At 43.2% G+C, this 24005-nt stretch overlaps 2 protein-coding genes across 2 annotated transcripts in view; both read left to right on the top strand.

Moving 5' to 3' along the window:
* LOC128381463 (peroxiredoxin-like 2A) overlaps positions 1-24005 on the top strand; it is a 223662-nt gene that overhangs the window by 29527 nt on the left and 170130 nt on the right. The window lies entirely within an intron of this gene.
* LOC128381428 (rho GTPase-activating protein 44-like) overlaps positions 1-24005 on the top strand; it is an 82025-nt gene that overhangs the window by 38265 nt on the left and 19755 nt on the right. The window contains 1 exon segment of the mRNA XM_053341442.1: positions 1776-1778. Within this exon segment, the coding sequence (XP_053197417.1) occupies positions 1776-1778 (3 nt within the window).

Genomic DNA, 24005 nt, shown 5'->3' with positions numbered 1-24005 from the left:
GAAGGAAGGAAGGAAGGAAGGAAGGAGGCAAAATGATGCTGCATGACTAGCGACAGGCAGCAGTGATCTGTCTCCTTTCAACGTCCAAACGGACTGTCGCTACTTTTTAACTCTGGCTCTTGTTTATTTATGGAGTTATTTGTGTTTTAATGTCATTTCATGTTTTTATTCTGTGTATGAGCTCCTAACTTAACACACATTTCTTTCATCATGTGATGGACAATAATTTTTAATCTTGAGCTGTTCAGTAAACTTTTAAAATAATAAACTAACATAAATAAGAGTTGTGATAGGATCATGGATCATAATCCTGCCTGAAAACATCATGATATAATATTTTTGCCATGTCGGCTACCACTAGGCCTATAACAAGCTACAACCATTAAATATAGTGACCAAAAAAAAACCCAAAAAAGCATCATGGATGAGATCTGCACAGAAACTCAAAGTGAAGCTGCAGAAACAGAAGCATCACTCCATATATATACTGATCAATTATGACAAAACTAAACACCGTCCACACCTTCTTCCTTCTTCCTAATAAAGAAATCAGCTGAACATTAAAACACAATATCAAGCTGAATTAAATCCAATTAAATAAAACATCAATTAAGCTCCTTAAAAGTTAGAAAGAAAACCTCCTTAAGGCCCATTTATGCTCAACGTTAAATACGGATACAGACGGAGCCTTCTGTCCGTGCTCTGCGTTCATTTCCTCCGTATTTCTGCACGTTTCCATAAAGCTTACGGATACAGACCAAACAGAGCAGTACCACCGGAAACCATGGGGGGGCAGTGTTGCTGTCACTACTCGATACGTAGCTCTAGTGAGACACGAAGAAGAAATAACAATGGAGGAACTTTTTGAGGAAAGGTTGTGTGAGTAAACATATCGTTTTTGAGGTAGGAGGGAGGAAGGAGGAAGGAAAGGAGGAAGGATGGAAGGAAGAGAGGAGAGGATAGGAAAAGAAAGGAAGAAAGGTAGGAGGGAGGAAAGAAGGAAGGAGGGAGAGAGAAAGGAAAAGAGGAAGGAAGGAAAGAAGAAAGGGAGGAAGGTCGGAACGAAGGAAGGAGGAAAGATAGGAGGGAGGAAGAAGGAAGGAAAGGAAGGAGGAAGGAAAGGAGGAAGGATGGAAGGAAGGAAGAGAGGAGAGGAAAGGAAAGGAAGGAAGGAAGGTAGGAGGGAGGAAAGGAAGGAGGGAGAGAGAAAGGAAAAGAGGAAGGAAGGAAGGAAGGATGGAAGGGAGGTAGGAGCGAAGGGAGGGAGGAAGGAAGGAAGGGAGGGAGGAAGGTAGGACGGAGGAAAGAAGGAAGGATGGAGAGAGAAAGGAAAAGAGGAAGGAAGGAAGGAAAGAAGAAAGGGAGGATATGGACCAAACGGAGCAGTACCACCAGAAACCATGGGGGGGGGGGCAGTGTTGCTGTCACTACTCCATACGTAGCTCTAGTGAGACACGAAGAAGAAATAACAATGGAGGAACTGTTTGAGGAAAGGTTTTGTGAGTTGTTTAGAAACTTTAACCTTCCTGTCGTCCTCAAGTCAAGGAAGGAAGGGAAGAAGGAAGGAAAGGAGAAGGAAGGGAGGGAGAAGGAAGGAAAGGAGGGAGGGAGGACAGAAGGAAGGGAGGAAGAAGGAAGGAAAGGAGGAGGGAAGGGAGGAAGAACGAAGGAAAGGAGGAAGGACAGAGGAAAGAAGGAAGGAGTGAGGGAGTAAGGAAGGAAGGAAGGAAGGAGGGAGGGAGGGAGGGAGAAAGGAAGGGAGAGAGGAAGGAAAGAAGGTAGGTAGGGAGGGAGGGAGAAAGGAAGGGAGAGAGGAAGGAAAGAAGGTAGGTAGGGAGGAAGGAAGAACGCAGGGAAGGAGAAAGGAAAGGAATGGATGGAAGGAAGGAAGGAAGGAAGGAAGGGGGATGGAGGAAGGAAAGGAGGAAGGAAGCAAGGAAGCATGGAAGGAGAAGGGAGCAAAGAAAACATCGTTTGGAATGGACATATATATTTTCCTACGTATGTTGAGCATAAATGGGCCTTTAGTTATATTCAACTGTTATCAGACTATGTTTTTATTTCATCTGTGAGGATTTTTGAAGACAACCAACAAAAGAACTCCTCAAATCCAGCATCTCACAGCAGATGTTTGTGTATCTCACAGCAGACTCTGTTACATCTGGAGAGAAACTGATTTTTGTGTTTTGGAGCCTTTGAAGTCACCCAGAAAATAGATCTGCTGTTTATTACTGGTAACTGAGTATTAGTATTCAGTGGATGGGAGCAGCATCCTCAAAGTGGAGCTGTTGCTTACTGTGTGTGTGTGTGTGTGTGTGTGTGTGTGTGTGTGTGTGTGTGTGTGTGTGTGTGTGTGTGTGTGTGTGTGACAGAGTCCTGGGTGGAGAAACCATGCTACGGGAAACCATTAGAGGAGCACTTAGCGCTCAGCGGGAGGGATATTGCCTTTCCCATCGAGGCCTGTGTCACCATGCTGCTGGAGTGTGGCATGCAGGAGGAGGTCAGACTGCAACGCACACACACACACACACACACACACACACACACACACACACACACACACACACACACACACATACACAATATCTAGTGAGGTCCAGGCCACAGTTTTGGGTTTTCCTCAAAGTGGTTTGCTTAACCTTTGTGTCATCCTCTCGTCTGTTTTGACTGTTCCTTCCTTCCTTCCTCCCTCCTTTTTTCTTTTCTTCCTTCTTCCCTCCTTCCTTCCTTATTCCATCCCCCTTTCTTACGTCCTTCTGTCCTTCATTCCTTCCTTCCTTCCTTCCTCCCTCTCTCCTTCTTTCTATTCTTCCTTCCTTCCTTTCGTCCTTCCTCCCTCCCTCCCTCCCTACCTCCTTCCTTCCCTCCTTCCTTCCTTCCTTCCTTCTTCCATCCCCCTTTCTTACGTCCTTTTGTCCTTCCTTCCTTACTTCCTCCCTCCCTCCTTCTATCCTTTCTTCCTTCCTACCTTCCTTCCTTCCTTCTTTCCTCTTTCCTCTTTCCTTCTTTCCTCTATCATTCTTTCCTCCCTTCCCCCTTCCTCTTTTCCTTCCTCCCTCCGTCCTTCCTTCCTTCCTTCCTTCCTTCCTTCCTTCCTTCTTTCCTCCGTCCTTCATTGCTTCCTTCCTTTCTACCCTCCTCCCTTCCTTCCTTTTGTCCTTCCTCCCTCCCTCCTTCTCTCTTTCTTTCCTTCCCTCCTTCCTTCCTTCCTTCCTTCTTCCTCCCTCCCTTCCTTTCCTTCCTTCCTCCCTCCTTCCCCTCCTAATCCTTGACCATTTTAATTACTGCATGATAGTAAAGAAATGTCCTACTTTTATTTTGTGTTATCATCCTTCCTGTGAGCTGTGCAGCTTTAATAACTCAGCGTGTAGCTTTTTGTTTAACGGAGAAACACGAAGAGCTCAGTGAATGTTTCCAATCAACGAATCATTATGAGATTAAAAGAGGAAGACAAATATAATCATTATAAATACACATCTCCATTTTAATTGCTTTAATATGATATTTTGTGGTAATGTGCAGAGACAGTTTTATTTTCATCTCAGGCTGCATTCACACTAAATTCAGCATTATGTATTATATATCATTTATACTGTAGTCCAGGGGTGTCAAACATGAGGCCCGTGGGCCAGAACCGGCCCGCCGAGGAGTCCAATCCAGCCCACTTTCCTTCCTGTCTTCTTTTCCTTCCATCTGTCCTTCCTCCCTTCCTTCCTTCAATCTTTCCTTCATGTCTTCTCTCCTCTTCCTTCCATCTTTCCTTCCTTCCTTCAATCTTTTCTTCCTTCCTTTCTTTCATCTTTCCTTACTGTCTTCTCTCCTCTTCCTTCCATCCTTGCATCTTACCTCCTTCCTCCCTTTGTTCCTTCCATCTTTTCATCCTGTCTTCTCTTCTCTTCCTTCCTTCCTTCCTTCCTTCCTTCCTTCCTTCCTTCCTTCCTTCCTTCCTTTTAATGGACTGGCCCACATGAGATCAAATTGGGCTGTATGTAGCCCTTGAATGAAGATGAGTTTGACTCCTCTGCTGTAGCTTATGATGTAATGGTTTTACTGGTGCGGCCCTGCTGAGATCAAACTGGGCTGCATGCATGTGGCCCTTGAACTTAAATCAGTTTGACACTCCTAGCTTAGTGCAATGCCGTTAGCTCACCAAACTTGTATGAAACTATCAAACAAGACACTACTGATCAAATATTAATCCTGATTCTTTAACTGCATCCAGATACATGCAGATATAAAACATTATTTCACAGTGTTATGATGTAAAACAGCTCTGCAGGAAGGTGCTGCACAGCTGGATTTGGCCTAAAGCCGACAATCCAGTTAATTCCTGAACTCAGAGGTCACTTCCTGTTTAGCTGACAGTTAATTGATTAAAGGAAACACAACATTGATCCTTTTAGGTGCCAGAAGCTGCTGCTGCTCATTCATTAGCACTCACAGGTTTAGTACATGTGATATGTATCAATAAGTCTTAATAGTTTAATATAAATTAAGCTAAAACTATAAAAACACACACTGGGAGCGATTAGGAGTTTAGTCTTTTTGCTGAAGGACTTCTGGGAATCAAACCTCCAACCCTAATTAGTTAATTAACTATCGGGCACAGCTGCATTTGCCCTGTTACATGCATTACAACCATCCAGCGTTAACTGGGTCTGAAAACAGAAATAACCCTGAAGACCTCACAGTGATGTCATCAGGGTTATTTTTGGAGACTCCAGCAAAGAACAACTTTATTATCTATTTATCTATTTTCTTTATGACTTTTAAGATGATCCTTATGCTGCTTAGAAGTGTTGCTTCAGACTTCTTTCCCTTCTCCATGCTCATTGGAAATAGCTGATATGGAGAAATGGAGTGAAATCGTTGGTTATATTAAGAATATCTTAATTATTTTTTGGTATTTGTTTCACAGCCAGCAGCAAAAAGACAACAGATGAGACAGTGAGCAATAAATATAATTAAAAAAAAAAATCACATAGAGTTATTTAAAAGGCCAGGTTTTAAAAAAGTCTGTTAGCAGGATTAAAGCCAGGATTAAATAAGCTTTCTTCAAGGTCCTGACTTTGCTGCAGACTTTAACAAAACCCTGCAGTCCATTCCTGCTTCCACTGTCCACATATTATGAGAAATGTACGATCTATATCTCAGTGTTCATGGCTTTAATCTTATCCTGTAATTGCACCTTTACATAAATAAAATGATAAATTGTCAAATTTAAGTTAAAAAACAGACATTAAATAGTTTATTCTGCAGCTCTGAGTACTGCTTTTCCTGTCATGTTGCATACAGACAATCATCAAGAAGCACATGCACATACATAACATACAGGTAGCGATGATCTGCACATAAAATATGATGTTTCCTGGTTAAAACATCTTCATATGATTAAAGAAAAATTGGGAGTAAGATCCTATTTTTGTCTCTTTTTTTTAATAACTCTCTTTATTGATTTTTTTCCTTGACAATAGGCAGATACAATCAAAAGGTTGGTTTTCAAAATTAAGGAAGGAAGGAAAGGAAGAAGGAAGGAAAGGAGGAAGGAAGGAAGGAGAGAAAGGAGGAAGGAAGGAGAGAAAGGAGGAAGGAGGGAGGAAAGGAAAGGAGGAGGGAGGAAGGAGGACAGAAGGAAGGAAGAAAAGGGGACGGAGGAAAGAGAGAGGAAGAAAAGAAAGAGAGAAGGAGGAAGGGAGGAAGGAAGGAAGGAAGGACAGAAGGAAAGAAGGAGGGAGGGAGGAAGGAAGGACAGAAGGAAGGAAGAAAAGGGGATGGAGGAAGGAAAGAAGGAAGGGAGGAAAGAGGGAAGGAGAAAGAAAGGAAGGAGAAAGGAAGGAAGGAAGGAAGGAAGGGTTAGGGTTATTGATCTCTTATCTCGTGTTTGTGTCTCAGGGTTTGTTCAGAATCGCTCCGTCGGCCTCCAAACTGAAGAAGCTGAAAGCGTCTCTGGACTGCGGCGTGCTCGACGTCCAGGAGTACTCAGCGGACCCGCACGCCATCGCAGGTGAGCGCACCCCACCTCATCTGTTGCCGTGACAACCCTTCCCTTTACCGCCATCTACAGCCTGTGTGTGTGTAGTGTGTGTGTGTGCGTGTGTGTAGTGTGTGTGTGTGTGTGTGTGTGTGTGTGTGTGTGTGTGTGTGTGTGTGTGTGTGTGTGTGTGTGTGTGTGTGTGTGTGTGTGTGTGTGTGTGTGCATGCATAGTGTGTACATATGTGTCAGGAGTCTAATTTCAGCACATTTCTGGCTCCCTCCCACACAACATCTGCTCTCCCTCCGCACACCAACGACGGGGAGAGGAACAATTTAGGGAATGAATGTCGTAATTATTAAGCTGCCAAATGATCCGGCAGTCAGCCTACATCACTTCCTTCCTTCCTTCCTCCCTCCCTCCCTCCCTCTTTACTCCTTTCCTTCCTTCCTTCCTTCCTCCCTACTTACTCCTTACTCCTTTTCTTCCTTCCTTCTTTCCTCCTTTCCTTCCTCCCTACCTCCCACCTTACTCCTTTCCTTCCTTCCTTGCTCCCTCCCTCCCTCCTTCCTCCTTTCCTTCCTTCCTTCCTTTCTTGCTCCCTCCCTTCCTCCTTACTCCTTTCCTCACTTCCTTCCATCTTTCCTTGCTTCCTTCCTTCTTTCCTTCCTCCCACCTTTCCTTCCTTCCTTCCTTCCTCCCTACTTACTCCTTACTCCTTTTCTTCCTTCCTTCTTTCCTCCTTTCCTCCCTCCCTCCCTCCCACCTTACTCCTTTCCTTCCTTCCTTGCTCCCTCCCTCCCTCCTTCCTCCTTTCCTTCCTTCCTTCCTTTCTTGCTCCCTCCCTTCCTCCTTACTCCTTTCCTCACTTCCTTCCATCTTTCCTTGCTTCCTTCCTTCTTTCCTTCCTCCCACCTTTCCTTCCTTCCTTCCTTCCTCCCTCCTTACTCCTTTCCTTCCTTCCTTCCTTCCTTCCTTCCTTCCTTCCTTCCTTCCTTCCTTCCTTCCTTCCTTCCTTCCTCCCTCCCTCCCTCCCTTCCGCCTTACTCCTTTCCTTCCTTCCTTCCTTACTCCCTCCCTTCCGCCTTACTCCTTTCCTTCCTCCCTTCCTTACTCCTTTCCTTCCTTCCTCCCGTCCTTCCTTCCTTCCTCCTTTCCTCCCTCCCTCCTCCCTCCTTTCCTTCCTTCCTTCCTTGACCTGAGGACAACAGGAGGATTAAGATTCAAGTTGCTGCTACAAGACTGTCATCAGCTTTTCTTTTTTTTCTTTCTTTTTCATTCCTTCTCTGCTTTTTGGGGATTTTTGTTTAGGAGAGATATTCAATAAACTCTGCCAAAATATGTAGTGATGAATTCCAAATATAACTTTAGGATTAGTGTCAAAGTCATTCTTCATCTTCTGCAGAGGCTGCAACAAGAGAACAAAGTCGATTTCCTTTTGTTGCCTTCTGTTGCTTGTCACTGATTTTGCTTTTAAACCAGAACCATGATGCTTTTATTCATCTTTTATTTATTTATTAATTAAATTTTTTTTTTAAGGATGCTGTTGTCAGATGAAAAACATAAAAAACTAAACTATTTTAAGCCCTGAGAAAAGTGCATTTTTTGAAGATGGATAGGATGTTGGAGATTAAAACCAACTCCCGCCTAGGAGTCCAATCCGGCCCACTTTCCTTCCTGTCTTCTTTTCCTTCCTTCCTTCCATCCTTCCTTCCTGTCTTCTTTTCCTTCTTTCCTTCTATCTGTCCTTGCTTCCTTCCTTCCATATTTCCGTCCTGTCTTTTTTTTTCCTACTTCCTTCCTTCCTTCCTTCCTTCTGCCCTTCCTTCCTTCTTGTCTTCTCTTCCTTCCTTCCATCTGTCTTTCTTCCCTTTCTTCCATCTTTTCTTCCTGTCTTGTTTTCTTTCCTTCCTCCCTTCCATATTTCCATCCTGTCTATTTTTCTTCCTTCCTTCCTTCCTTCCTTCCTTCTTGTCTTCTCTTCCTTCCTTCCGTCTGCCGTTCTTCCCTTTCTTCTATCTTTCCTTCCTGTCTTCCTTCCTTCCTTCCTTCCTTCCTTCTTGTCTTCTCTTCCTTCCATCTGTCGTTCTTCCCTTTCTTCTATCTTTCCTTCCTGTTTTGTTTTCCTTCCTTCCTTCCTCCCTACCTCCCTCCCTTCCTTCCTCCCTCCCTTCCTTCGTTCCTTCCTTCTGTCTTGTCTTCTTTTCCTTCCTTCCTGTCTTCTCTTCCTCCCCCCCCCCCCCCCCCCCGTCGGGAACAACATGCTTCATTGTTAAATATCAAATTAAAGTCAGTCAATCAGACGTGTTCGCTGGAGCGTGCGGAGCAGCCAGAGAGAGAGAGAGAGAGAGAGAGAGAGGGACAGGAAGTGATGAGATGAATGTGAGTCGAGGCGATATCTCCTCTCAGATTAAACACAGAGTCTAATTTGAGTGCGTGTCTCAGTGGAGCGCCGGGTGAAGATCGTGATGGAGGAAGGCAGCGCTTCATCTTCCATCAGCTTCAATCACAAGCAGCTACATTAATACAGCAAACGAGTCCAGAGGAGAATCTGCTAGAGGAGGAAGAGGAATCAAGAGTGTGTGTGAGCTCTTTATATCTGCAGAGGAAGGGAGGAAGGGAGGAAGGGAGGAAGGAAGGAGGAGAAGAGGAATCAAGAGTGTGTGTGTGAGCTCTTTATATCTGCAGAGGAAGGGAGGAAGGGAGGAAGGAAGGAGGAGAAGAGGAATCAAGAGTGTGTGTGTGAGCTCTTTATATCTGCAGAGGAAGGGAGGAAGGGAGGAAGGAAGGAAGGAAGGAGGAGAAGAGGAATCAAGAGTGTGTGTGTGAGCTCTTTATATCTGCAGAGGAAGGGAGGAAGGGAGGAAGGAAGGAAGGAAGGAGGAGAAGAGGAATCAAGAGTGTGTGTGTGAGCTCTTTATATCTGCAGAGGAAGGGAGGAAGGAAGGAAGGAAGGAGGAGAAGAGGAATCAAGAGTGTGTGTGTGAGCTCTTTATATCTGCAGAGGAAGGGAGGAAGGGAGGGAAGGAGGGGAGGAAGGGAAGGAAGGAAGGAAGAAACAAAGAAAGGAAGGAAGTAGGAAAAAAAGACAGGACGGAAGGAAGGAAGGAAGGAAGGAAGGAAGGAAGGAGGAGAAGAGGAATCAAGAGTGTGTGTGTGAGCTCTTTATATCTGCAGAGGAAGGGAGGAAGGAAGGAAGGAAAGCAAGACAGGAAGAAAGGGAAGAAAGACAGAAGGAAGGAAGGAAGGAAGACCAGAAACAGAAGAAGACAAGTCAGAGAGAAACTCAGTCAGCATGAATAAACATTTTAATCTCCTGATGGTTTTTTTCTCTCCTCCTAACCCTATCCCCCTCTCTTTTTCTCCTACTCATATTTACTGTACCTGAATGCATCATCTGCTGTTTTTTTCTCTCCAGGAGCTTTAAAGTCGTACCTGCGTGAACTCCCTGAACCCTTAATGACCTTTGAACTCTACAACGACTGGATCCAGGCCTCCAAGTGTGTATCTCTTTAACTATAATGTTGCTTTTTATATTTTAATATGTCGCCATGGTGAAATGTAACTGACCCTTTTCTGTCGTCCTGAAGCATCCAAGACCAAGACAAGAGGCTTCAGGCTCTGCTCAACGCCTGCGAGAAGCTTCCTCCCGCCAACAACAACAACTTCAAGTGAGACTCTAATCAACTTCCTGTCTGTCCTTCCTTCCTCCATCCCTCCATCTCTCTTTCTTTCCTTCCTCTCTCTTTCCTCCCTTCCTTCTTCCCTTCCTCCATCCCCCTTTCTTCCTTCCTTCTGTCCTTCCTTCCTCCCTCCCTCCTTCTTTCCTTCTGTCCTTCCTTCCTCCCTCCCTCCTCCCTTCCTTCTTTCCTTCCTCCACCCCCCTTTCTTCCTTCCGTCTGTCCTTCCTTCCTCCCTCCCTCCTTCTTTCCTTCTGTCCTTCCTTCCTCCCTCCCTCCTCCCTTCCTTCTTTCCTTCCTCCATCCCCCTTTCTTCCTTCCTTCCTTCTGTCCTTCATTCCACCATCCCTCCTTCTCTCTTTCTTTCCTTCCTCTCTCTTTCCTCCCTTCCTTCTTTCCTTCCTCCATCCCCCTTTCTTCCTTCCTTCTGTCCTTCCTTCCTCCACCCCTCCTTCTTTCCTTCCCTCCTTCCTTTCATTCCTCCTTCTCTCTTTCTTTCCTTCCTCTCTCTTTCCTCCCTTCCTTCTTTCCTTCCTCCACACCCCTTTCTTCCTTCCGTCTGTCCTTCCTTCCTCCATCCCCCTTTCTTCCTTCCTTCTGTCCTTCCTTCCTTCCTCCATCACTCCTTCTTTCGTCCCTCCTTCCTTTCATTCCTCCTCCTCTCTTTCCTCCCCTCCTTCCTACCTTCCTTCTTTCCTTCCTTCCTCCTTCCTTCCTCCCTCCCTTCCTCCTTCTCTCTCTTTCCTCCCCTCCTTCCTTCCTTCCTTCCTTTCTTTCTTCATCCCTCCCTCCTTTCCTTCCTTCTTCTTCCCTTCCTTCCTCCTTCCCTTCCTTCCTTCCTTCCTTCCTTTCCTTCCTTACTCCCTTCCGCCTTCTCTCTCTTTCCTCCTCCCCCTCCCCTCCTTCCTACCTACCTTCCTTTCTTTCTTCATCCCTCCCTCCTTTCCTTCCTTCTTCTTCCCTTCCTTCCTCCTTTCCTTCCTTCCATCCTTCCATCTTCCTTCCTTCCTTCCTTCCTTCCTTCCTTCCTTCCTTCCTTCCTTCCTTCCTTCCTTCCTTCCTTCCTTCCTTTCCTTCCTTCCTCCCTTCCTTTCTTTCTTCATCCCTCCCTCCTTTCCTTCCTTCCATCCTTCCATCTTCCTCCCTTCCTTCCTTCCTTCCTTCCTTCCTTCCTTCCTTCCTTCCTCCCTTCCTTCCTTGACTCAAGGACAATCAGGCACTTTATTGATTCACATTTATGTTAATATATCTGAGGGGGGAGTGACGCCTCTGTCCTTAATTCCTATCTACGTCTTCAGCAGCTCGGCAGATTAAGGCGAGCGTTGCATATTATGTTGAAGGGCTTGTCTCATGATCAAAAGAGGGAAAGAAGGAGGAGAGCCACAAAGAGGAAGAGGAAGAGGAGGAGGAGGAGGATAAATAAAATAAAGAAGGAAGAAGCGAGAGACACGGCAGCGCTTGTCAGTGTCATCATCGAATCGCATAAATAGGGGAGGGGGGGGGGGGGGTATTTTTAGGCAGCCGTCCTCCTCCTCCTCTGAGCAGACCTGTCAGACCTGTCCAGATGATCGCTGCTCGCTGCAACGAGCCGCCTGATGTTCAGTCAGCTGTACTTCGGCTTTTGGGGGATGAGTCATCGTAGCTCAGCTGCTCTCACACAGCCACAAACACACACTGGCCCATTTTTACTTCCTCGTGTGTCTATGAAGAGACTAAAGTAGAAGTCTCCTTTCCTTCCTCCCTCCCTCCTATCTTCCTTCTTTCCTTTCCTTCCTCCCTCCCTCCTATCTTCCTTCTTTCCTCCCTCCTTCCCTTCCTTCTTCCTCCCTTCTTCCTTCCTTCCTTCCTTCCTTCCTTCGTCCCTCCCTCCTTCCTTCTTTCCTCCCTCCCTCCTCCCTTCGTCTTTCCTTTCCTCCCTTCCTTCCTTCCTTCCTTCTCTCCTTCCTCCCTCCTTTCCTTCCTTCTTTCCCTTTCCTTCCTTCTTCATCCCTTCCTCCCTCCTTTCCTTCCTTCTTTCATTTCCTTACTCCTTTCCTCCCTCCCTTCCATCCATCCTTCCTTCCATCCTTCCATCCTTCCTTCCTTCCTTCCTTCCTTCCTTCCTTCCTTCCTTCCTTCCTCCCTCCTTACTCCTTTCCTCCCTTCCTCCCTCCCTCCACACTGGCCCATTTTCTCTTCTTGTGTCTATGAAGAGACTAAAGTAGTAATCAGAGGTTCAGCTTCAGTGTGCAGTAACAGTACGTATAGTTTAAGTGTGTTAGGGTTTCCTCCCTTTCTTCGTCCCTCCTTTTTTTCCTTCCTTCTTGCTCCCTTCCTTCCTTCCCTCCTTTCCTTCTTTCGTCCCTCCCTCCTACCTTGCTTCTTTCCTTTCCTCCCTCCCTCCTTCCTTCCTTCCTTCCTCCCTCCTTTCTTTCCTCCCTTCCTTCCTCCCTCCCTCCTAACTTCCTTCTTCCTCTCTCCCTTCCTCCTTCCTTTCCTTCCTTCTTCCTCTCTTCCTTCCTTTCCTTCCTTCTTCCTCCCTCCCTTCCTCCCTCCCTCTTTTCCTTCCTTCTTCCTCTCTTCCCTCCTTTCCTTCCTTCTTTCCTCCCTTCCTCCTTTCCTTCCTTCCTTCCTTCCTTCCTTCCTTGACTCGAGGACAACAGGAGGGTTAAAAACAAATGAAATGCATGTTTGAGCATGAGTTTTTTTCCCGTTCGTCCCTCCCTCCTTTCCTTCATTCTTTCCTTTCCTTCCTTCTTCCTCTCTTCCTTCCTTTCCTTCCTTCTTGCTCCCTTCCTTCTTTCCTCCCTTCCGTCCTTGACTCAAGGACAACAGGAGGGTTAAATCAACAGTGCTGGTATGAACAGTGAAAGAGGTTGACTATTAAAAGATCTCCTTCAAATGTGCTTTCAATGTAAAGTGATGGAGGATGAAAATACACAGTCATTTAAAAGTAGATGATCAGCTTCTATTGAGCTTCAGCAGTTACATTTACAGTCTTTATAGCATCAGATTCCCTCTTAGTGTTTCCCTGTTGAGCTGTGGTGGAAGCATTAGCGTTAAAAAAGACAGAAAATAGCAATAAAATACCCAGTGCAAAACCAAAAGTTTGCTTAACCCCCGTGTCGTCCTCCCGGGTCAAATTGACCCTGTCTTCTTTCCTCCCTTCCTTCCTTTCGTCTGTACTTCCTCCACCCCCCTTTCTTCCCTCCTTCCTCAGTCTCTCCTTCTCTCTTTCTTTCCTGTCCTTCTTTCCTACCTTCCTCCCTTCCTTCTTTCCTGTCCTTCTTTCCTACCTTCCTCCCTTCCTTCCTCCCTCCCTTCCTTCTTTCCTCCCTTCTTTCCTTCCTTCCTTCCTCCCTCCTTTCCTTCCTCCCTTCCTTCCTCCCTTCCTCCCTTCCTTCTTCCCTTTCCTCCCTTCTTTCCTCCCTCCCTTCCTTCTTTCCTCCCTCCTTTCCTTCCTCCCTTCTTCCCTTTCCTCCCTCCCTTCCTTCCTCCCTTCCTTCCTTCCTTCTTCCCTTTCCTCCCTCCCTTCCTTCCTCCCTTCCTTCCTTCCTTCCTCCCTTCCTCCCTTCCTTCTTCCCTTTCCTCCCTTCTTTCCTTCCTTCCTTCCTTCCTTCCTTTCTCCCTCCCTCCCTTGACTCGAGGACAACAAGAGGGTTAAATATCACACAAGATCATCGAAGAACAAGAAAAGCTTCAAACTGAACCTTCATCTTTTCTTTCTTACAGGTATTTGATCAAATTTCTCTCCAAACTGACTGAATACCAGGACGTAAACAAGATGACGCCTGGAAACATCGCCATCGTCCTCGGACCTAATCTGCTGTGGACGCACAACGAAGGGTAAAACATTTATTCTTTTTAACATAATGTCCATGTGGTTTAGTTTAAATTTAAAGGGTTAAAACGTGAAAATAAGGGTTGAGCGTGGCTCGGCGGGTGGAGCGCCCCCGCCCCATGTGGCGATCCCGGTTCGAGTCCCGAGCCGAGCGGTCTTATCCTGCATGTCATTCCCCCCTCTCTCTGCCTCCTGTTTCCTGTCTATCTCTACTGTCCTGAACATTAAAGGCAAAAAAAATATACTTTAAAAAAAAAAAAGTGAAAATAAACGTATGAATAACTTGCACACATTCTTTTTTTGTGGACCCAGCATCAAATTTCTGCTTTTAATCCATTTAGAGAGAATATGTTAGAGGATTATGGTAAAAATGTCTAAGTGGTGTAACCATAAAAACTTTGTACCAAATAATTGAACGTTGCTTAAAAACAGTAAATAGTCAATAAAACAGCATATCAACTAGTTTGGCATGATCTTACATTATAACTTTTATATTAAATAAAGCTAATGGAATACTATTGTTCTAAATATTACATTTAATCTGGAGAATGATTCTTTTGTGGTTACACCATTTGACATTTTCAGGAGTCCACACAAAAAAAGACTGTGTGCAAGTTATTCATACATTTATTATTATTTAGGGAGGAAAGGAGTAAGGAGGGAGGGAGTAAAGGAGAAACGAAGGAAAGGAGAGTAAGGATGAAAAGAGGAAGGAATTTAGGAGAGAAGGAAGGAAGGAAGGAAGGAAGGAAGGAAAGGAGTAAGGAGGGAGGGGGAGGAAGGAAGGAAAGGAGTAAGGATGAAAAGAGGAAGGAATTTAGGAGAGAAGGAAGCAAGGAAGGAAAGAAAGGAGGGGGGGGGGGAAGGAGTAAGGATGAAAAGAGGAAGGAAGGAAGGAAGGAAGGAAGGAAAGGAGTAAGGAGGGAGGGAGGGAGAGAGGAAAGGAGTAACGATGAAAAGAGGAAGGAAGGAAGGAAAGGAGAATAAGGATGAAAAGAGGAAGGAAGGAAGGAAAGGAGTAAGGAGGGAGGGAGGGAGAGAGGAAAGGAGGAAGGAAGGAAAGGAGTAACGATGAAAAGAGGAAGGAAGGAAGGAAAGGAGAATAAGGATGAAAAGAGGAAGGAAAGAATGAAGGAAAGGAGTAAGGAGGGAGGGAGGGAGAGAGGAAATGAAGAAGGAAGGAAAGGAATAAGGATGAAAAAAGGAAGGAAGGAAGGAAAGGAATAAGGGTGAAAAGAGGAAGGAAGGAAGGAAGGAATGAAAGAAAGGAGTAAGGAGGGAGGGAGAGAGGAAAGGAGGAAGGAAGGAAAGGAATAAGGATGAAAAGAGGAAGGAATTTAGGAGAGAAGGAAGGAAGGAAGGAAGGAAGGAAGGAAAGGAATATGGATGAAAAGAGGAAGGAAGGAAGGAAGGAAGGAAAGAAAGGAGTAAGGAGGGAGGGGGGAAGGAAAGGAGAAAGGAAGGAAAGGAGTAAGGAGGGAGGGAGGGAGGGAGGGAGGGAGAGAGGAAAGGAGGAAGGAAGGAAAGGAATAAGGATGAAAAGAGGAAGGAATTTAGGAGAGAAGGAAGGAAGGAAGGAAGGAAAGGAATAAGGATGAAAAGAGGAAGGAAGGAAGGAAGGAAGGAAAGAAAGGAGTAAGGAGGGAGGGGGAAGGAAAGGAGGAAGGAAGGAAGGTGAATCATTTATTCTCATGTCTCGTATGAAACAGAAGGACTGAACAATTATATTCAATTAACACGAGGAGCAAGATCAGATTTAAATAAAAGAAGAAGAAGAAGAGAATGAAGTGAATATTAAAGCAGGCCTTGTGCTGCTGAAGGTTTTATTTTTTTATCTCTGCGTCCTCTTCAGCCTAGAAATCAGTTTTTCATGCAGTAACTCAGAGGAAGGAGGGAAGAGAAGGAGTCTGTCGCTGCAGGGGTTCCCTCATCACAGCTCGGCTTCTTTCTCTTATTCTTCTTCTTCTTCTTCTTCTTCTTCTCTGCAGCAAAGAAACACCGAGCTGCTGATTTTCATGATGCTGCTCAAAGCTCAAAAAGCTACAAGTGCTAATAACAGAACGTCCAAGGAAAGGAGTAAGGAGGAAAAGAGGAAGCAAGGAAGGAAGGAAATAAAGGAGTAAGGAGGGAGGGAGGGAGGGAGGAAAGGAGGAAGGAAGGAAAGGAGGAAGGATGAAAAGAGGAAGGAGTTTAGGAAGGAAGGAAGGAAGGAAAGGAGGAAGGATGAAAAGAGGAAGGAGTTTAGGAAGGAAGGAAGAAAAGGAGTAAGGATGAAAAGAGGAAGGAATTTAGGAGAGAAGGAAGGAAGGAAAGGAGTAAGGAGGGAGGGAGGGAGGGAGGAAAGGAGGAAGGAAGGAAAGGAGGAAGGATGAAAAGAGGAAGGAGTTTAGGAAGGAAGGAAGGAAGGAAGAAAAGGAGTAAGGATGAAAAGAGGAAGGAATTTAGGAGAGAAGGAAGGAAGGAAAGGAGTAAGGAGGGAGGGAGGAAAGGAGGAAGGATGAAAAGAGGAAGGAGTTTAGGAAGGAAGGAAGGAAGAAAAGGAGTAAGGATGAAAAGAGGAAGGAATTTAGGAGATGAGGAAGGAAGGAAAGGAGGAAGGAGGGAGGGAGGGAGGGAGGAAAGGAGGAAGGAAGGAAAGGAGGAAGGATGAAAAGAGGAAGGAGTTTAGGAAGGAAGGAAGAAAAGGAGTAAGGATGAAAAGAGGAAGGAATTTAGGAGAGAAGGAAGGAAGGAAAGGAGTAAGGAGGGAGAGAGGGAGGGAGGAAAGGAGGAAGGAAGGAAAGGAGGAAGGATGAAAAGAGGAAGGAGTTTAGGAAGGAAGGAAGGAAGGAAGAAAAGGAGTAAGGATGAAAAGAGGAAGGAATTTAGGAGAGAAGGAAGGAAGGAAAGGAGTAAGGAGGGAGGGAGGAAAGGAGGAAGGATGAAAAGAGGAAGGAGTTTAGGAAGGAAGGAAGGAAGAAAAGGAGTAAGGATGAAAAGAGGAAGGAATTTAGGAGATGAGGAAGGAAGGAAAGGAGTAAGGAGGGAGGGAGGGAGGGAGGAAAGGAGGAAGGAAGGAAAGGAGGAAGGATGAAAAAAGGAAGGAGTTTAGGAAGGAAGGAAGGAAGGAAGAAAAGGAGTAAGGATGAAAAGAGGAAGGAATTTAGGAGAGAAGGAAGGAAGGAAAGGAGTAAGGAGGGAGAGAGGGAGGGAGGAAAGAAGGAAAGGAGGAAGGATGAAAAGAGGAAGGAGTTTAGGAAGGAAGGAAGGAAGGAAGGAAGAAAAGGAGTAAGGATGAAAAGAGGAAGGAATTTAGGAGAGAAGGAAGGAAGGAAAGGAGTAAGGAGGGAGGGAGGGAGGGAGGAAAGGAGGAAGGAAGGAAAGGAGGAAGGATGAAAAGAGGAAGGAGTTTAGGAAGGAAGGAAGGAAGGAAGGAAGAAAAGGAGTAAGGATGAAAAGAGGAAGGAATTTAGGAGAGAAGGAAGGAAGGAAAGGAGTAAGGAGGGAGAGAGGGAGGGAGGAAAGAAGGAAAGGAGGAAGGATGAAAAGAGGAAGGAGTTTAGGAAGGAAGGAAGGAAGGAAGGAAGGAAGGAAGAAAAGGAGTAAGGATGAAAAGAGGAAGGAATTTAGGAGAGAAGGAAGGAAGGAAAGGAGTAAGGAGGGAGGGAGGGAGGGAGGAAAGGAGGAAGGAAGGAAAGGAGGAAGGATGAAAAGAGGAAGGAGTTTAGGAAGGAAGGAAGGAAGGAAGGAAGGAAGAAAAGGAGTAAGGATGAAAAGAGGAAGGAATTTAGGAGAGAAGGAAGGAAGGAAAGGAGTAAGGAGGGAGGGAGGGAGGGAGGAAAGGAGGAAGGAAGGAAAGGAGGAAGGATGAAAAGAGGAAGGAGTTTAGGAGATGAGGAAGGAAGGAAAGGAGTAAAGGCTGCTGATTTTCATGATGCTGCTCAAAGCTCAGAAAGCTATAAGTGCTAATAACAAAACGTCCAGCACGGAGCTCCAACAGGAAGCTCTTATCATACAGTATATTCACGATGATGACTCAGCAGTTTGGGAAGGGTGAAGGACGTCTCCCTCATATCTCTGAGTAAATCTGACAAAGTCTTTATCCGTCTTTAACTTTTAATTAGTACTTTAATAGCTCACATTTGTGGAATGGCTCTAATTTTCTCTTTTTAATGCGCCTGTAATATCATGAAAATGTGTTAATCACAGCCTGAGTGTTAATTCTTATGATCCAGACAGCTACTCTTCCTCCATGTCCCATCATAAAGAAGTCTCTGTCCCCTTTCTGTCTGCAGCAGCAACATCACCGAGATGATGACGACAGTTTCTCTGCAGATCGTCGGCATCATCGAGCCCATCATCCAACACGCTGACTGGTTCTTCCCTGGAGGTGAGGAGGAGAAGAGACCAGGAATTATAGATATATATAGATATATATATATATATATATATATATATATATATATATATGTAGTACATTTACTCAAGTACTGCACTTTAGTACAGTTTTGACCTACTTGTACTTTACTGTAGTATTTCCATGTGATGCTACTTTCTACTCCTCTACATTTATTAAACAGCTTTAGTTACTTTTCAGATGATTTAACACAATGGAAAATATAACAAGCTACTACTACTCATAATACTGTAGTACTTTTACTGTAATACTGCATACTACATCACTCATAGTACTGCAGTACTTTTACTGTAATACTGCATACTACATCACTATAATACTGCAGTACTTTTACTGTAATACTACATACTACATCACTATAATACTGCAGTACTTTTACTGTAATACTGCATACAACATCACTATAATACTGCAGTACTTTTACTGTAAAACTGCATACTACATCACTATAATACTGCAGTACTTTTACTGTAATACTGCATACTACATCACTATAATACTGCAGTACTTTTACTGTAATACTGCATACTACATCACTATAATACTGCAGTACTTTTACTGTAATACTGCATACTACATCACCATAATACTGCAGTACTTTTACTGTAATACTGCATACTACATCACTCATAATACTGTAGTACTTTTACTGTAATACTGCATACTACATCACTCATAGTACTGCAGTACTTTTACTGTAATACTGCATACTACATCACTATAATACTGCAGTACTTTTACTGTAATACTACATACTACATCACTCATAATACTGCAGTACTTTTACTGTAATACTACATACTACATCACCCATAATACTGTAGTACTTTTACTGTAATACTGCATACAACATCACTATAATACTGCAGTACTTTTACTGTAAAACTACATACTACATCACTCATAATACTGCAGTACTTTTACTGTAATACTGCATACTACATCACTATAATACTGCAGTACTTTTACTGTAATACTGCATACTACATCACTATAATACTGCAGTACTTTTACTGTAATACTGCATACTACATCACTATAATACTGCAGTACTTTTACTGTAATACTGCATACTACATCACTATAATACTGCAGTACTTTTACTGTAATACTGCATACAACATCACTATAATACTGCAGTACTTTTACTGTAATACTACATACTACATCACTCATAATACTGCAGTACTTTTACTGTAATACTGCATACAACATCACTATAATACTGCAGTACTTTTACTGTAATACTGCATACAACATCACTATAATACTGCAGTACTTTTACTGTAATACTACATACTACATCACTCATAATACTGCAGTACTTTTACTGTAATACTGCATACAACATCACTATAATACTGCAGTACTTTTACTGTAATACTGCATACTACATCACTATAATACTGCAGTACTTTTACTGTAATACTGCATACTACATCACTCATAGTACTGCAGTACTTTTACTGTAATACTGCATACTACATCACTATAATACTGCAGTACTTTTACTGTAATACTACATACTACATCACTCATAATACTGCAGTACTTTTACTGTAATACTACATACTACATCACCCATAATACTGTAGTACTTTTACTGTAATACTGCATACAACATCACTATAATACTGCAGTACTTTTACTGTAATACTACATACTACATCACTCATAATACTGCAGTACTTTTACTGTAATACTGCATACTACATCACTATAATACTGCAGTACTTTTACTGTAATACTGCATACAACATCACTATAATACTGCAGTACTTTTACTGTAATACTACATACTACATCACTCATAATACTGCAGTACTTTTACTGTAATACTGCATACAACATCACTATAATACTGCAGTACTTTTACTGTAATACTACATACTACATCACTATAATACTGCAGTACTTTTACTGTAATACTGCATACAACATCACTATAATACTGCAGTACTTTTACTGTAATACTACATACTACATCACTCATAATACTGCAGTACTTTTACTGTAATACTGCATACTACATCACTATAATACTGCAGTACTTTTACTGTAATACTGCATACTACATCACTATAATACTGCAGTACTTTTACTGTAATACTGCATACTACATCACTCATAATACTGCAGTACTTTTACTGTAATACTGCAGTACTTTTACTGTAATACTGCAGTACTTTTACTGTAATACTGCATACTACATCACTCATAATACTGCAGTACTTTTACTGTAATACTGCAGTACTTTTACTGTAATACTACATACTACATCACTCATAATACTGCAGTACTTTTACTGTAATACTGCATACAACATCACTATAATACTGCAGTACTTTTACTGTAATACTACATACTACATCACTCATAATACTGCAGTACTTTTACTGTAATACTGCATACTACATCACCCATAATACTGCAGTACTTTTACTGTAATACTGCATACTACATCACTATAATACTGCAGTACTTTTATTGTAATACTGCAGTACTTTTACTGTAATACTGCATACTACATCACTATAATACTGCAGTACTTTTACTGTGATACTACATACTACATCACTATAATACTGCAGTACTTTTACTGTAATACTGCATACTACATCACTATAATACTGCAGTACTTTTACTGTGATACTACATACTACATCACTATAATACTGCAGTACTTTTACTGTGATACTACATACTACATCACTATAATACTGCAGTACTTTTACTGTAATACTGCATACTACATCACTATAATTCTGCAGTACTTTTACTGTAATACTACATACTACATCACTCATAATACTGCAGTACTTTTACTGTAATACTGCATACAACATCACTATAATACTGCAGTACTTTTACTGTAATACTACATACTACATCACTCATAATACTGCAGTACTTTTACTGTAATACTGCATACTACATCACCCATAATACTGCAGTACTTTTACTGTAATACTGCATACTACATCACTATAATACTGCAGTACTTTTACTGTAATACTGCAGTACTTTTACTGTAATACTGCATACTACATCACTATAATACTGCAGTACTTTTACTGTAATACTGCATACTACATCACTATAATACTGCAATACTTTTACTGTAATACTGCATACTACATCACTCATAATACTGCAGTACTTTTACTGTAATACTGCATACTACATCACTCATAATACTGCAGTACTTTTACTGTAATACTGCATACTACATCACTATAATACTGCAGTACTTTTACTGAAATACTGCATACTACATCACTATAATACTGCAGTACTTTTACTGTAATACTGCATACTACATCACTCATAATACTGCAGTACTTTTACTGAAATACTGCATACTACATCACTATAATACTGCAGTACTTTTACTGAAATACTGCATACTACATCACTATAATACTGCAGTACTTTTACTGTAATACTGCATACTACATCACTATAATACTGCAGTACTTTTACTGTGATACTGCATACTACATCACTATAATACTGCAGTACTTTTACTGTAATACTGCATACTACATCACTATAATACTGCAGTACTTTTACTGAAATACTGCATACTACATCACTATAATACTGCAGTACTTTTACTGTAATACTGCATACTACATCACTATAATACTGCAGTACTTTTACTGTAATACTGCATACTACATCACTATAATACTGCAGTACTTTTACTGTAATACTGCATACTACATCACTCATAATACTGCAGTACTTTTACTGTAATACTGCATACTACATCACTATAATACTGCAGTACTTTTACTGTAATACTGCATACTACATCACCATAATACTGCAGTACTTTTACTGTAATACTGCATACTACATCACTCATAATACTGCAGTACTTTTACTGTAATACTGCATACTACATCACTCATAATACTGCAGTACTTTTACTGTAATACTGCATACTACATCACTATAATACTGCAGTACTTTTACTGTAATACTGCATACTACATCACTCATAATACTGCAGTACTTTTACTGTAATACTGCATACTACATCACTCATAATACTGCAGTACTTTTACTGTAATACTGCATACTACATACACACTGAATAGTTTCTGAATCCCTTTTTCAGAAATCGAGTTTAACGTCACAGGAAACTACGGCAGCCCCGTCCACACCAACCACAACGCTAACTACAGCTCGATGCCGTCTCCTGACATGGAGCAGATGGATCGAAGGCAGAACGACCAGAGCCGACGGCCGCTCAGCGTCGCCACCGACAACATGATGCTCGAGTTCTATAAGAAGGACGGGTACGACGCTTCCCCTCTGTATACCGGGATTTCACAGCCGCAATTTGGGTATTTTACACATTAGTACAATCTTTCTCAAATCTAATGTTGTTTTCACAGCTGGTCCATGTTCTCATCTCTCATGCTCACGGTTGTATTTCATCCACATTTGTCGATGCATCTGAGAATTGTATATTTTGAGTAGAGAACGATAAAAAAAGAAGTGAAATACAGCGACTTTTGTTCATCAGGAGACAGGAGCTAAAACAGCCTGTTAATAGTCAGAGGCTGAACTGAGCGGCTGCAGAAAGGACCAGTAGAAGATGAATGAGGAGTTTTTAACAGGAAATCATGTAAAGATATTCCAGTAGAGACTCAGAATAGCAATATTCCTTCCTTCTTCCCTCCTTTCCTTCCTTCCTTCCTTTCCTTCCTCCTTCCTTCCTTCCTTCCTTCCTTCCTTCTTTCCTTCCTCCCTCCCTCCTTTCCTTTCTTCCTTCCTTCCTTCCTTTCCCCTTCCTTCCTTCCTTCCTTCCTTCCTTCCTTCCCTCCCTCCTTTCCTTTCTTCCTTCCTTCCTTCCTTTCCCCCTTCCTTCCCTTCCTTCCTTCCTTCCTTCCTTCCTTCCTTCCTCCCTCCCTCCTTTCCTTCCTTCCTCCCTTCCTTCCTTCCTTCCTTCCTTCCCTCCTTCTTTCCCTCCTTCCTTCCTCCCTCCCTCCTTTCCTTCCTTCCTTCCTTCCTTCCTTCCTTCCCTCCTTCCTTCCTTCCTTCCTTCCTTCCATCCTTCCTTCCTTCCTTCCTCCCTCCTTTCCTTCCTCCCTCCCTCCTTTCCTTTCTTCCTTCCTTCCTTCCTTCCTTCCTTCCTTCTTTCCCTCCTTCCTTCCTCCCTCCCTCCTTTCCTTTCTTCCTTCCTCCCTTCCTTCCTTCCTTCCTTCCTTCCTTCCCTCCTTCCTTCCTTCCTTCCTTCCTTCCTTCCCTCCTTCCTTCCTTCCCTCCTTCCTTCCTTCCTTCCTTCCTCCCTCCTTTCCTTTCTTCCTTCCTCCCTCCTTTTCCTTCCTTCTTCCTTCCTTCCTTCCCTTCCTTCCTTGACTCGAGGATAACAGGAGGGTTAAGGTATCAACCGAAATGAATTGATACCAAGTAGTATGGAAACATCTCCCGTCAAAGGATACCTGCAATCGATCCTTTTTGCACCCAGAACGACGACAGGAGCTAAAACAGCCTGTTAATAGTCAGAGGCTGAACTGAGGCGCTGCATAAAGGACCAGTAGAAGATGAATAAGGAGTTTTTAACTGGAAATCATGTAAAGATATACCAGTAGAGACTCAGAATATTAATATGGAGCTGGAAATGTGAAGAATATGTGTCCTTTAAGAAGCTGGGAGGCTTTTAATGTGATGTTATAGGGAAAGGAAGGGAGGAAGAAGGAAGGAAAGGAGGGAGGAAGGAAGGAAGGAAGGAAGGGAGGAAGAAGGAAGAAGGAAAGGAGGGAGGAAGGAAGGAAGGAAGGGAGGAAGAAGGAAGAAGGAAAGGGAGGAAGGAAAGAAGGAAGGGAGGGAGGAAGGAAGGGAGGAAGACGGAAGAAAAGGAGGGAGGAAGGAAGGAAGGAAGAAAAGGAGGAAGGAAGGGAGGAAGAAGGAAAGGAATGAAGGAAAGAAGGAAGTAAGGGAGGGAAGAAGGAAGGGAGGAAGACGGAAGAAAAGGAGGGAGGAAGGAAGAAAAGGAGGAAGGAAAGAAGGAAGAAAAGGAGGAAAGAAAGAAGGAAGGAAGGGAGGAAGAAGGAAGGAAAGGGAGGGAGGAAGGGAGGAAGGTGGAAGAAAAGGAGGGAGGAAGGAAAGACGGAAGAAAAGGA

The sequence above is a fragment of the Scomber japonicus genome, chromosome 20 (assembly GCF_027409825.1).
Source record: "Scomber japonicus isolate fScoJap1 chromosome 20, fScoJap1.pri, whole genome shotgun sequence".
Lineage (NCBI taxonomy): Eukaryota > Metazoa > Chordata > Actinopteri > Scombriformes > Scombridae > Scomber > Scomber japonicus.
The sequence above is the reverse complement of the archived record's forward strand: the minus strand, read 5'-3'. Positions and strand labels throughout refer to the sequence as shown.